Genomic DNA, 14,009 nt, shown 5'->3' on the forward strand with positions numbered 1-14,009 from the left:
TTGACTCTACAGGATTAGGTAAAAGTTAGAGGGACGAGAGGCAAAGTGACCTTTTCTGAGGCACATAATCACAATTGCTTAAGGCATATGATCACAATTGTTATTCTTTTAAACTATATTTAAAACATTGGGGAGAATTTTCCCATCTGATTCCCATCCGATTCCCATTGATTATTGCCAGGGAGATTGTCTCTATTTTCTATGAAGTATTTGTTCTGTGATATTTCCTGGAGGCTGTTGCTAGGAGAGTTAACTTTGTTTTTTGTTTTTTGTTTTGCCAATGTGTACATTCTGTGGTATTTCCTGGTACCTGAGTTCAGCTCTCAGTCAAGATGGCTCTTTATTTCAAAATGGAGTCATACCCAGGCTAACTTAAACTCTTCAAGGCAAGCTGTAGAACTTATCAGGTGGTCACATTTACTTTACAGAGTTTCAATGTAGTCACAGCCAATCTTTATTTAACTTACTTCATGATTTATTGTGCACACTGGATTGAGTTAATTATGACCAGGAAAAAATTTACCGAATTGTGCTGTGCTTAAAGATGCCTAAACTACTCGGAGTCAGACTCACAAAGTTTGAACCAACACTAGGTACTTGGTAGTGTTGAACCCAACTGACTTCTTTCGTCCCAAGAGTCATTTCTCTGCAAGCTATGATGGTCACATAGATGCACACACACACCCATATTACTATAGAGACTGTAAACTGTATGCTCATACCATGATTTAGCAATCTACTGATAAAGCTACTGGGTGGATAAGTTTGATTGCTTGCGCTTTTTTCCCCTTGATTGGAGCAATGAAAAAGGAACCTGAATTGTGTCTTGGTCTATTCATGCAAGAGTCTCCATGAGACCTGATACCCTGAGGTGCATATAAACATTCAGCTTTAATGTTAAAAAAAAAAAAAAACAAAGAACTAGTATCTTTTTCATATGACAATATCAATTTCATTTCTATGAGCAATATATTAGAGGTCTTATTGGTTTACATTTTATGAATGGTTAATACATTCACAGATAATTTTTCCAGATAAAAGGCTATAAAATATTTTATTAAGGTATTTTACTAATGGAGGTGGACAGATGGCTCAGCTATTAGGAGCACTTCCTGCTCTTAGAGGGAACTCAGATTAGATTCCCATGTTGGGCAGCTCACAACTGCCGATACACCAGCTCCTGGGAATCTGATGACCTTCTCCGGCCTTTGTGAGCATCTGCTCTCAAGCAGCATACACAGGCATACACTGCACATAAATAAAAATAATAAATAAATGAATACCATAAGAACAGTAGGATAGAATGTATTCAGTAATACTTCTGTTCACTCATGAAAGCCCAATACAAGACATAGACAACCTTGTTCATCACTGGAAAAGGAAAGAATGTCTGTTGGTATAATGTTCTTGTGGAATGTATACAATTTACCCTGTTCATTCAAATGCTGATTTCTCTACCCCACTATCTAGTTTCAATCTGGACACTGCATTGTGATGCTTATTCTAAGTATCACCTGTCTCAAGTTTGTGTAAACATGCCACCATTTTGTCCTCTGTTTTGTCAATAAAACAACCAGCCAATGCTGAGCAATGGAGGGAATAGGGTGGGATATCCTGGTCTGGAGGGGAGGAGAAGGAGAGTGGAGAGGAGAAGGAGCAATCAGAGAGGAGAGGACCAGGAAGCATTAGGAAAAATGAACCAGACCTAGGATATGACTAAGAAGCAAGTATAATGTGGGAAATCTGAATGAGAGGAAGCTATGCAGGCTTGGAGGTTTAGGATGAAGAAATTATTGCCCAGTATCGTGCTCTAGGTTAATTAAATAAATCCTAGTCTCTGTGTGGTGATTTGGTTATACAGCTGGATTAGGAATAACAGCTGTTTAACTAAAAGATAAATTAATATTAAATATTAATAATCATCAACAAATGTCCATATATGATAATGAGAGAAATGATTATTCACATTAGGAAAAATGAAACTGGACCACCCAATTCCCATATACACAAAAATAATTCCAGCTAGGCTAAATGGTGGTGGGAGCAGCTGCCAAGTCCTGTCCATTTGTCCTGACTAGTTTTAATCCTAATGTTCACACCCCCTAATTATCCCATCCAGTTCCTGGGTGTCGTGAAATGATCCCCAGGTGAAGAAGGATCACTTTCTGGAGAATGGATTCTTGGGTTGTTTGGAGCTCACCTACGTCCCTCCCAGACGTTCAAACCTAGGTGACCTAGAGAGAAAGACATTATGCCATCCTTCTTCCTTCTCTGCCCTTCACCGAAAGGCCTTCTCATTGACCACACTCCTCACCACTGGACCATGGAGTTTGAGGAGGAGGAAACCACTAACCACTGTTCCTGTTTCAGGTCCTCTGAAAACTGCACGCCGATTCCTGACACCTGGAACCCCAGAAATGTGGCTGTGCTCACAGACACAGCCTTTACAGAAATAACTATGATGAAAATGAGGTCTCATGGGTGTACCCTAGTCCAATATGATTGCATCCTCACATAAGAGGGAGACTGGAACCCAGCTACAGAGAGCAGAGACAATGAACTGTATGAGGACAAAAAGAGGCGGTTTGCTAACCCAAAACAGAGGCCCTGGGGGGGGGGGGGGGAACCAAACCGGCCAACCCCTTGATCTTCAACTTCCAGCCTCCAGAACAGACAAAACAGATTTCTGTTGTTTATACCCCAAGCCCAGTCTGTTGTTTTTTGTTGCAGCAACCCAAGTGAATGAGCACATCCTCCCTCCTTATTTCCCAGCAGGACTGAGTGTGGAGTGGGGGAAGGGCACCACTGGCCTTGAGGACCCAGATCTGACTATAGTGCAGCACACTGTATCCTGGCTCAACTGGTCTCTCCACCTGCAGTTTCTCCTCCCACACCCAGGATAGGATTTCCCACAGAAGGGCCTTTGGCTCCCTGCCGCACCCACCCAGCAGCAGCTGAACAAACTCAGCACCCAAAGTGCTTTCAGTTATGGCCCAAGTCAGGGTTTCTCAAACATTTATGCACAGCGAAATTGCCTGCAGGGCCAGTTCCTGGACTCTGCTCCCAAAGAGCCCTCTTCAGTAGGCCCCGGGGTGGAACCCCACAATTCAACTCTCTGGCAAAATTCTAGGTGGGGAGATCAGGTGAAGTAGCCCTGCCAGATCCCTCAGCCCAGGCCCCTCACTTGCTCTCCTCTGACCCAGGAGCAACTTGCTCCAACACCCCCTGCACTTGACATTCTGTCTACTTTTGGTCCTGCCAGGAACTCCCAGCTGCCAAGTCTGACCCCATGATTAGATCAGGAAACCTCCCAGCTTAGGCTAAAGTTGAGAGGTTTTGCTGTTTTTAAAGGGGAAGCTTCTCTGGACTCTGAGCCTGGCCTGGGGACCTCTCCTAAAACACAGCTCCTGGGTCCCAGGCTCAAACACAAGGTCCTGCCACGGTCACTCCACACACTGCTGAACAAAGGGAGGCTCAGGCAGAAGAAATGGCTAGCGGAAGGACACAGCACCTCAGAGGCTGTGCCCCTATTAACCCAGGCTGCTTTATCTGAGCCCAAGGAAACCCTCTTTGCTCACTCCGCTTTACTGTGACCCCTGCTGGCCCCTGGCATTTACCGCGAATGCTGAAATGGTCTCACGGGACTGTACAACTTGGGGGTGGGGGGGAAAGTTGGGGAAAGAGACAGGGAATGAAGGCTGGAGGAGCCAGGAAGCTAGGGGCGGGGCCTCTCAAGGAACCTGCACACGTGTACCACCACAACCCCTCCTCCCACTCGCTGGAGGCCCAGGTGAGCCCCTGTAACAACCCCCTCTCCCCCTCCCCGCTGAAATGAGTCAGGGGTGGGGGGCCCAGGCTTCCTTTTGAAATGGCCAAGTGCTTCAGACACAAATGGGCTAGTCAGCAGGTTCGTGAGTGAGTGCCAGCTACCCGCCCCTGGAACCTGGAGTTTCTGCTAGCAAGGCCAGTCCAGCAAAGCTGCTGCTGAGTACCACAGGGCTGCGGGCAGAGTTGGGGGGTGGGGGGCTGGAGGGCAGGGCTGGCGTGGGTCTTAGAGGAGGGCTACTGCCCTTTCCAGGTCTGCTCCAAGAAGCATTAGGACTCCATAGGGAACAGGGGAGACCAACAGCTTGGACAGCTGTTTGCAGAGGCTGAAACCCCAGGCTGGGAAAGGTGAGCCAATTGTGTGGGGAACCACGCCGGGGGATCAGGATCCGCAGCTGAGTTGGAGTTGCCTTGCTTGCCCTCATGTCAACTGATGAACACCTGGACCCGATTCCTGACCGCTTCATCCTGCAGCCGCCGGTCTTCCACCCGGTGAGTAAGCATAGCAAAATGACTAGTCAGCTAAATTCCAACTTGCGTGTGAGCGGTTGGCTCCCAGGGTCCTTGCCTTTTCAATTAGCCTCTTCTGGGATGGGCAGCTACAAGAATGGAGGTGAGATTGCTGAGAGGGACCGGAACCACTAGCCAGAGCAAAGGGCCTGGGAACCCTCCCAATCAAGGAGAGCGTGGAGTCCTCTCTCCCTCCTCCTGTTCAGTGCCCAGAAGACTTTCTGAAGCCCAGAGAATCTCTACAGAAGAACAAACTCCCAGCAGACACGGCCCCTAGTGAGCAGTAATTATTACTTCTCCCTGCTTGGTCCTCTCCTCCCTAGAGGCCTCCATCAGCTCAGTTAATTAACACATTCTGCCAAGAGCCTGGGAACTGGAAGCCACTGGGCTGCTGAGCCCTGAAAAGCTGCGGGCACCACGTGGAGATCCTGGCCTCTGGCACCTCCCTAGGGCCTGAATAATGGGCTGAAGCACCTGAAACCTCCTAGGTTCCCACAGCCTCTTGCTTCACCGCCACCTGGAGGGCTCTTTAGGGTGGTCTGGGCTCTCTGATCCTGCTGGGAGTTGACAAGCAATACATGAAAGCTGACCCTGAGACACTGTCCCCAAGTTCACCTGCTGGCCTGTTGGCATGCCTTCTGCAGAGCTCCCACTGTGCTCAGAGAGGTGCTGAGCCTGTTGAAAGGGAACGATGATAAGGTTCCAGTTATGGGGGTGGGGGGAGGGGACTGTGACCTTAATGGGAAAACAGCTAGCCAGCTCCTCTATACTAAGAGGCCAAAGGCCAGGCTAGCATTATGAGCTAAGTGCTCTGAGAACTCAGCAGAGGGAAAGCAAGGTGTCAGGAAGGAGGAATGGAAAAGGGTCAAAGAGAACAGACCAAGCCAAAGTAGAGTTTAAAAGTGTGTGCATACTTTAGGAAGGCCAGGCAACCTCTGTTCGAGGAAAGATTGGCCCCACAGGGTAGCTGGTGCCCATTAGGTATCTGCAAAGACAGCCCACACCAGGGTCAACTTGCTCCAAACTTCACCATTCTTTTCTCCTCTCAGCTCCTAAACTCTAGGCATTCACCAGTCCTCGGAAGCTTCCTTCCCAGGTGGCATCCGTGGATGACAAGCAACAGTGGGGACACACCAGCCTGTTGTGTGTCAGCTGGATGGTGCTCTAACCGGGCCATGGAGCCGGATTGAGATTCCCTGGGCAATGAGGCTTTGACATGTCTTCCCAAGAAAGGAGAGCTTTGAAAAGAACTGTGACTGTTCAACTTGATGGGATGTAGAAATGCCATGGCAACAAGTTTCTGGGCAAGTCTGTGAGGTATTATCTAGATTCCATTAGTCAAGGTAATGAGAGTCACCCGAAAGGTAGGGTGGCACCATTCCACCAGCTGAATCCCGGTCTGACAAAAGGCGTGCATCAGGCTAGGCAGCAGCTTCATTGCAGCCTGCTTCCTGAGTGTGGGTAGGGTATGACCAGCTGCTTCAAGGCCCTGCTGCCATGACTTCCTGCCATGATGGACTGTGCCCTGGAACTATGAGGCAAAACACATCCTCCATTCCTTCAGTTGCTATTGTCAGCTATCTTGTTACAGCAATAAGAACAGTAATTAATCCAGGAATATTGGAGAGAAAAGTGGCCTTTCCCTACGAACACACTTTCTCTTACGATGTATTGGTTCTTATTGCTGTGAAAAAAAAAAAACAAAAAAACACTTAGCAAAAGTAACTTAAGGCAGGCGACCTTTATTTTGGCTCATACCCATAGGAAACATGTCCACCATGGCAGGGAAGGTAGTAGGAGGTGACCACTCTCAGAACTCCATGGTCAAGAATCAAAGGCCCGCTGGAGGCGGTGGTGCACGCTTTTAACCCCAGCACACAGGAGGCAGACAAAAGCAGGCAGGTCTCTAAGTTCAAGGCCAGCTTAGTATATAGAGTAAGTTCCAAGACAGCCAGGTCAACACAGAGAAACCCTGACTCTCTGGGGGAGGAGGACCATGAATGTTTGTACTTCGCCATTTTATCCAGCCTGATACCCAGCCTATGACAAGGTATTGCCTGCCCACACTTAGAAATCCTTCACAGATGTCCCCAAAATGTGTTTCCATGGTATTTGTAAATGCCGTCAAGCTAACAGTCAAGATCAACTCTTCACGGTGGGGAAACTGTTTTTCTGGTCTTTCCTCTCCACACACACCGACCCCTGTACATGGAGTCCCTGGTCCCCCCTCTAATTGGCACACCTGATTTCTCATCCTTGTCCAGGTAGTTCCCTATGTCACAACAATTTTTGGTGGCCTGTATGCAGGCAAGATGGTCATGCTGCAGGGTGTGGTCCCTCTACGCGCACAAAGGTAAGGGGGACCGTCTAGGACTTGGTAGAGGCCAAATTTAGGCGCATCAGTCTGGGGTTCCTCTTTACCTTCAGGATCTCTGTGGGCACTCAAAAGCCTCACAACACCCCCACACACACCAGGTTTCAAGTGGATTTCCAGTGTGGGTGCTGCCTGCATCCTCGGCCAGACATCGCCTTCCACTTCAACCCTCGCTTCTACACCGTCAAGCCCCATGTCATCTGCAACACCCTCGAAGGCGGACTCTGGCAGAGAGAGATCCGGTGGCCAGGTGTTGCCCTACAGAAAGGGGCTAGCTTCCTCGTTCTCTTTCTGTTTGAGAACGAAGAAGTGAAGGTGAGTGGAAAGGACAGCGGTAAGAACTCAGCGGTCCACATTCAGTCTAGAGATGCCACCCGTACACTATTCCTTCTCTTGTCCAATTTTCGATGGCACTGTGATAAATGGCACTATGGAGAGGGGGCTAAGGCTGCTCTGGGCCCATATAGCAGGAAGAAAGTGCTAAAGTCCCTCATCCAGTGGGGAGAAGAATATGGTGCATGGTCAGAGCAAGCACTTAGAGGGCCCCTGCTTGGGGGCAGGAACTGGCCTAAACCCTTCAAGTGGATGTGCCCATTAAATCCTCCTCACAAGGTCTCAGGTGGATATCGTCACGATCCCCTTACACCTGAGGCAACAGGAGATAGGGAAAGAGAACGCAGTATGAAAAGGCTTTGACCTCTGATTGGATCCTAACAAAAGATTAATGAGACCTTCAGATGTCTCCATGGAACAAGGCAGCTGGTGGAAGGGAAGCCCTAATGGACAAAAAGTTATCCCCAACTTCCCTAGTCCTAGTCTCCTTGCTATAGATAAGAGGAGGGGAAGGATGGTGGCAGTGATGAAGGTGGTGGTGAGGACGATGGTGGTGGTATGAGTGGTAGTGGCATTGACAGTGACAACAGCACAGATTGGATAGGAAGGGAAGAGCTTTGCATTAGTTAAAAGGGGCATGGACAGTGCCTGGTCCCAGGATCAGCTCTGCCAACCCCCCAGCTCCAGGACATTGGGCAGATTATTGTCCAGTGCCCCTGCCTTGCAGAGGTTGCTTGCCAGCACCTGGAGTGGGTCATGCACACGGTGAACAGTGGGCTGCCCTTCAGCTGGGCTCTACTTGCTTCTCCAGGTGAGTGTGAATGGACAGCATTTTCTTCGCTACCGCTACCGGCTCCCACTGTCACGTGTGGACACCCTAGGCATATTCGGTGACATCTTGGTAAAGGCTGTCGGATTCCTAAACATCAATGTGAGTTTTCTTGGAACCAAGGTTGGGTCAGTGGTGGCCTCTAACTTGCCCCGATCTGGACAGGTCTGAGGCTCACTCATTCACCCCAGATTGAGAGACATAGGAAAGTCCTATATGCCTGGAATAACCAAGAAAGAGGAGGTGCAAAAAGGTGTCAGAAATGAGTAGGGTGAAGAAGAAGAGAAGGTGACCACAGTATGGAAGCCCAGGAGCCATGGACAAGAATCTTTTCTGGTGGTGGAGTCTGCTTGGCACTGGGGGCAAAGGATTTGGCATGTCATGGCCCATGCAAGCTGATAAATGGATAATAACATATACTTGATTAGTTTATTCAAAATATGACTAAATATTAGTAGTAGTTATAGCTAATATTATATTATATTAGCCATATATTATATTATAATATAATATTATTTTATATAATATTATAGCTAAATATTAGCAGCTCTCAGTAGTAGAGCATTGCCCTGGCAAACACAAGGCCCTAGGTCCAATCCCCAGTACTATAAAATATAGCTCTGAATTAATTCAAAAAATCTGAGCTGGGGCCAGAAATAGGTTGTTCCAGCTTTAAAAGGATGTGTGGGAAGCAGTCAGAAGCTTACAGTGGTTCCAAAGAAGAGCAATTCTCCTTTCCTTCCTCCTTCCTTCCTTCTTTCTTTCTTTTTTCTTGTCTTTTCTCTTTTTGTTTTGTTTGTTTGTTTGTTATGTGTATGAGTGTTTTGCCTGTGTGTATGTATATACACCACGTGAATGCCTGGTGACCATGAAGGCCAGAAGAAGACATCCAGTTCACTGGAACTGAGTTATGGATGGTTGTGAATTACCATGTGGATGCTAGGAACCAAACCTGGGTCTCTGGAGTTGTTCTTAACCAATATTCATAACCACTGAGACATCTCTCCAGCTCTTTTTTTTTTTTTTCTTTCTTTCTTTCTTTCTTAACAGCCATTTGTGGAGGGTAGCAGAGAATATCCAGCTGGCTATGTGAGTTTATTTTTTTTATTTATTTGTTTGTTTGTCTATTTATTTATTTATTTATTTATTTATTTATTTATTTATTTTGTGTGTGTGAATGCATTGGGTATCCATGTTGCATGATGGAGGAAGCATACATGTGTGGAGGTCAGAGGACAATTTGCAGAAGTTTCTTTCCACCATGTGAGTCCAGATGTGGAACTCAGTCATCAGGCTTCATGGCTCCCCAGCCCAGATATCTGAGTCTCTTGGGAGCAAGGCTGGACAACCACCCTGAGAAGCCAGCTGGCCCTCTCTCCTCCCTGCATATGGTTGCACAAGGCCCAGCTGAACCCCTCCCTCCTTGCTGAATTGCCCAGAATTGCCTGGCTCCCTTAAGCCCCTGGAGAGCCTGAATTTGCCTCTCCCCTCCTATCTCCAAGGCAAGCTTGGGAAGATGGGTAAAGCTGACTGACTTCCTTGAGGGCCCATGATTCTCACCGGGAGATAATTTCTGCCAAACGTTAGGTCCTCAGATCAGACAGTTGTGGTTGACGCCACAGGACTCTTGACCTTACTTGATGTGTGGGATGACAGCTCCACTGTCCTTAAAGAAACTCCCCATTACTCAGAGATAGGGGGTGGGAGAGTGTCTCAAGAGTCAAAGGATCCCCTACTGTGAGCCCAATCACTTGCCTGCTGCTGGGAGAGGCACCAACTCCTTGTGTCCCCTTGATGTGAGCAAAGTAGGAAGACCTCCCTTTGCCCAAGCAATTGCCAACAGCCTCTCCCTGCCTCTTTCTCTCCTTTAGCCCTTCCTGCTGTATAGCCCCAGGCTGGTGAGTCCAGGAATTGTGGTCCCATCTCGCCTCCCTCAACTTCAAGGTTTCCCTTTCTTTGTGGAAAACTGCATCAGTGGGAGGGCAAAGCAGCTCCGGGCTGAACTCCACTTTCATCTTACCCTCTTCACTTGCTCTGCAAACGGGTATTTATTTAATACCTCCCCATGACTGGCCCAGTACCAAGCATCAGGCTATGGGGACCATCCAGCCCCAGACCTCCGGCTGCTCCTGGTGTCAGAATGACAAACTGCTGTGTGCCTGCTGCATACAATTCATAGCACATTTGTGGAAGAAGGCTCGTGAAACTAAGCACAGCCTGGAGGGGCCTGAAGATGCTCTCAGCAGGCCTACAGCAGGTGCTTAATACACGGGCAGAGATGAGTCTCCCGGCTGCAAGCCTACCCTGAGGAACTCACCTATCCTGGTGTCCCTGTGTCCCTGAGGGTAGCCTGAAAGTAAGGGCCCCTGACACCCCTATGGTCACCATCTCAGGCATCTCCCATTTCTGTCAGGAGTTGCCCTGCTCACGCACTCTTCCTCGGGGTCTCTGGCCTGGGCAAGTCATTGTAGTTCGAGGACTCGTCTTGAAGGAGCCAAAAGAGTAAGTATTGAATTGTGAGAGAGAGAAGAGACCCATGGTTAAGTTGCCAGCACCACCATTTTGCCCCTTATTGCAGCAAAGTAAGATTAGCACAGACTGCAGAGCTTGTGAATAAGAGTTGGGGTTGGGAACAGCAGCCAGCCCCAGTTGTGAATGCTGCTTCCCTGCTGGGAGCTAGCTTCATACCACAAGTCCCAGAAAAGAGCCTTTGCAGCTCTTTACCCCAAAGAGGGGGTATGGCCTCCTACTTTGTCACAATGCTAGGTTTAGTAAACAGCCAAGCTGCCCTAGAAAGGAAGTGCGTGGTAATGCTTGGGAGCCAGAATTTGAAGTCAGTTAAAAAAGAGATGCTTCCTGGCTTCTCCTGCAGTGGGCGCCCAAACCAAGACCTGCAGCTTAAATCCCGCTAGACTAGAGGCTCCAGTGTCCCCTGATGTCACCCTGACCCCATCCAGCAGAGCCCTAGACTTGCTAAGAGATTCTCTCTAAATGCCCATCCAAACTCTGGAGCTGGAAAGGTGGCCCAGCATTTAAAAGCACTCCTAATACAAACATAGGGGCTGGAGTTCACATCTCAGCACCCACGTAACAAGCCAGGTGTTCATGTATATCATAACCCCCAGCCTCCCTGGAGACAGTGACAGGAGGAGCTGGGGCTTGCTGGTCTCTAGCCTCACTGAGAAGCTCGGGAAGGGAGCCTGTTTCAAAGTAATAGTAGAAAGAAATAGAGGACACCTGACACCCCTCCAGTCCACACACACATTCTCACACACACACACACACACACACACAACACACACTCTCTCACACTCATATATACATACAACACACACATACAGAGAGAGATCATTACAAAGATGTAGAGGCTGTGTTATATAGGAATACTGTCTAAGCAAGGAGTACCATTTTCATAACTCAATTACTGTTCTACACAAGCATTACACACGTTCTTTCATTTCACTCTCACAGCCCCAGGAGATGAAAACAGCACTCATCCTCCCTAATTTACAGTTTAGGAAACACACAGAGATTAAGTGACTTGCCCAAGGCTGCAGGACTAAAAAGCTACAGAGCATAAACCCCTGCAGCCCGGTCCTTGGCATGAGCTCTTCGAAAAACCCACAACCTGTCACATTACAATAAATGTTAACTGGTACTGTGGTCACAGCTATCCCCATTTTCCAGGGAACAAACTGAGGCTTGGGTTAGGTAATTACCCCCATTGTCTTCCAGTCAGGGATTCAAGTATGACACTCACGTGCTGTCTATGCCTCTGTGCTGTTATATGTCCAAGTGTCCTACCCAGACCCTACCACAGAAAACTTAATTCTTAAAGCTATCTAATCTTCCAGTGTCTCTCCTGCCTCCGTGCTTCCCCTTCAGAGATAATGGCCTGAAGGTGACAGAGGCTGATCCACTTCTCTGCCTGCTTCCTGTAGTTTCACCCTGAGCCTGAGGGATGGGGCCACCCATGTTCCTGTGACGCTCAGGGCTTCCTTCACAGACAGAACGCTGGCCTGGGTCTCCTCCTGGGGAAGAAAGAAGCTGATCTCAGCCCCCTTCCTGTTTTACCCACAGCGATTCTTTGAGGTAGGTCTGAACCAAGTAGTCATATCTCTCTCTCTCTCTCTCTCTCTCTCTCTCTCTCTCTCTCTCTCTCCCTCTCCCCCTCCCTCCCTCTCTCCCCTTGGGCTGGCTTTCATAGTGCTCTGGGAGACTATGGGCTGGATCCTGGGGCTAGGAAGCCAGAGCCAGCCATGCAGAGAGAATGACCAGATACTGGCCTCCAGTCCTCTATGCTGATGTCAGAGATCCTGGGTCCAGAAACGCATCCATAATGGGTGCAGGTGGAGCAAAGCATTAGCTTATCTTTAAAAGCATCCCTATGCTTCTAAAGGCCAGGTGTGATGGTGTAAAATTGCAGATGGTGAACTTTAACCCCTGGATCTGTCTGTTTCTGGTCATTGTGTCTTAGTAGAGGGGGAAGTACACCAAGGAGGGTCTGTCTGGAAGCCCACCACCCAGCCAAGCTATTCTTACCAGGTACTGCTTATGTGTCAAGAGGGAGGGCTGAAGCTAGCTCTCAATGGGCAGGGGCTGGGGGCCACCAGCCTGGATCAGAAAGCCCTGGAACAGCTGCGGGAGCTCAGGATCAGTGGAAGTGTCCATCTCTACTGTGTCCACTACTAAGAAGAGCTCGAAGGCCACCCCAGCCAGAGAAGAGGAAGGGCAGATACAGCCAGGGTTCCACAGTACAGCCTGGCTCTACTGTTCTCACTGGAACATTGACCTGTCATCACTGTGTCAGGCCTAGTTCACATCTGGGTCACAAGCCTGGTTCTACAAGGACACACACACACACACACACACACACACACACACACATTTATTATATTTTAATCTATCAATTCTGAAAACAAGGACCCAGGTTAATGTGTCTCTGCATCCATCTTCCGCATTCAAACTCTGTCTTGGTCCTCATTCTAATACTCCATGGGACCATGTGGCTGAAACTGTCTAGGCCCAGCCACTGAGAAGACAAATAGAGTGAAAACAAGATGAGCCCCAGGCCTGTGAGCAACACACACCATCTGCACTCACATTCCCATCTACATTCACTCACTAGGTTGTGAAGCCTTTGCCCAAAGTGACAAGCATCACAGCTGCTCTCAGGGCCAAAGAGAACCAGCCACACCCCATGATAATGGGACCATGTTTTGGTTACCCAACCATGTAAACAATAATCTCTCATAATATTATAATGTAGTCTGAGTGGGTCAGAGATCATACAATCTAGGCTTTATAACACACCCTGTGATGTTTACACGGTAGCAAAATATTGCCCTTCTCAGAATTTCTCCTTGTCTTGAAGTGGTGCATGGCTGTATTCAGCAGAGTAGGTGGACAAGGGGAAAAAAAGAAGACTGTGGAGGGTTTGATTTGGACTATTCCTGGAAATAAAGTCTGACCTCACCTCAGAATGGGCGTAAGACTCTGTCTCTTAGCAATGCTTTTGTCATCCCATCTACATACCCAGAGCTGTGCCAGGTCACTGTGGAAGACGCTGATGAAGGATTTGCTATTTCATAACTTTATACTCTAAGAGAAAAATAGCAGAGAGCCATTTTTCTTCCCTTGTCCATTTACCAACATATCACATCCCTCTCATGAAGGGGGAAAAAAAAACCTCAGTAAATACCTAAGAGGAAAGCTTTTATTACAAGCTTTAACAGTCATACATATTTTCCAGGGAAACTGGAAATGAGAGAAAAAGATGGCTGAGAGGCAGCCCCTAGACACCAAGGCCCAGGATTCTGGGAAGAGTCTGGGTCAAACAGGCAATGGCAGGTCGGTAGGATGAAGTGGAGAGTGTGAAGCACTAGCACCTCAGCGCTTATTGATAGAACCATATTTACTTGTTTAATCTACCAATGAAATAAATTATATTGAGAGGACTCCAATATACTACCTTAACATTTTTGGAGTGCAATTTATTTGGTGTTGATGAATCTTAATAAATACATTGTACATTTTATTCACTGATACATATTCTCTTATATTAGGTTCATAAATTAAATTGGCTTTTCATTTTACTTACTCATATGTATTAGTGGCTTTTCTGTTGCTGTGAAAAAC

The 14,009-nt window shown here is 47.8% G+C and overlaps 1 protein-coding gene across 2 annotated transcripts; it reads left to right on the plus strand.

Moving 5' to 3' along the window:
• The first annotated feature begins 3,910 nt into the window (after positions 1 to 3,910).
• Lgals12 (galectin 12) lies at positions 3,911 to 13,348 on the plus strand. 2 transcript variants are annotated; one of them, XM_055610480.1, is made up of 9 exons: positions 3,911 to 4,317; positions 6,600 to 6,688; positions 6,811 to 7,024; positions 7,854 to 7,973; positions 8,922 to 8,960; positions 9,743 to 9,769; positions 10,285 to 10,373; positions 11,813 to 11,963; positions 12,417 to 13,348. In XM_055610480.1, exons 1-9 carry the CDS (start codon positions 4,249 to 4,251, stop codon positions 12,561 to 12,563), a joined length of 945 nt encoding a protein of 314 aa, XP_055466455.1. In that variant the 5' UTR covers positions 3,911 to 4,248; the 3' UTR covers positions 12,564 to 13,348. The 2 variants fall into 2 exon arrangements, with proteins under 2 accessions (XP_055466455.1, XP_055466456.1); XM_055610481.1 differs by lacking the exons at positions 8,922 to 8,960; positions 9,743 to 9,769.
• The last annotated feature ends 661 nt before the right edge of the window (positions 13,349 to 14,009 follow it).

This window comes from Psammomys obesus, unplaced genomic scaffold, assembly GCF_907164565.1.
Source record: "Psammomys obesus unplaced genomic scaffold, mPsaObe1.curated_primary_1811, whole genome shotgun sequence".
NCBI lineage: Eukaryota > Metazoa > Chordata > Mammalia > Rodentia > Muridae > Psammomys > Psammomys obesus.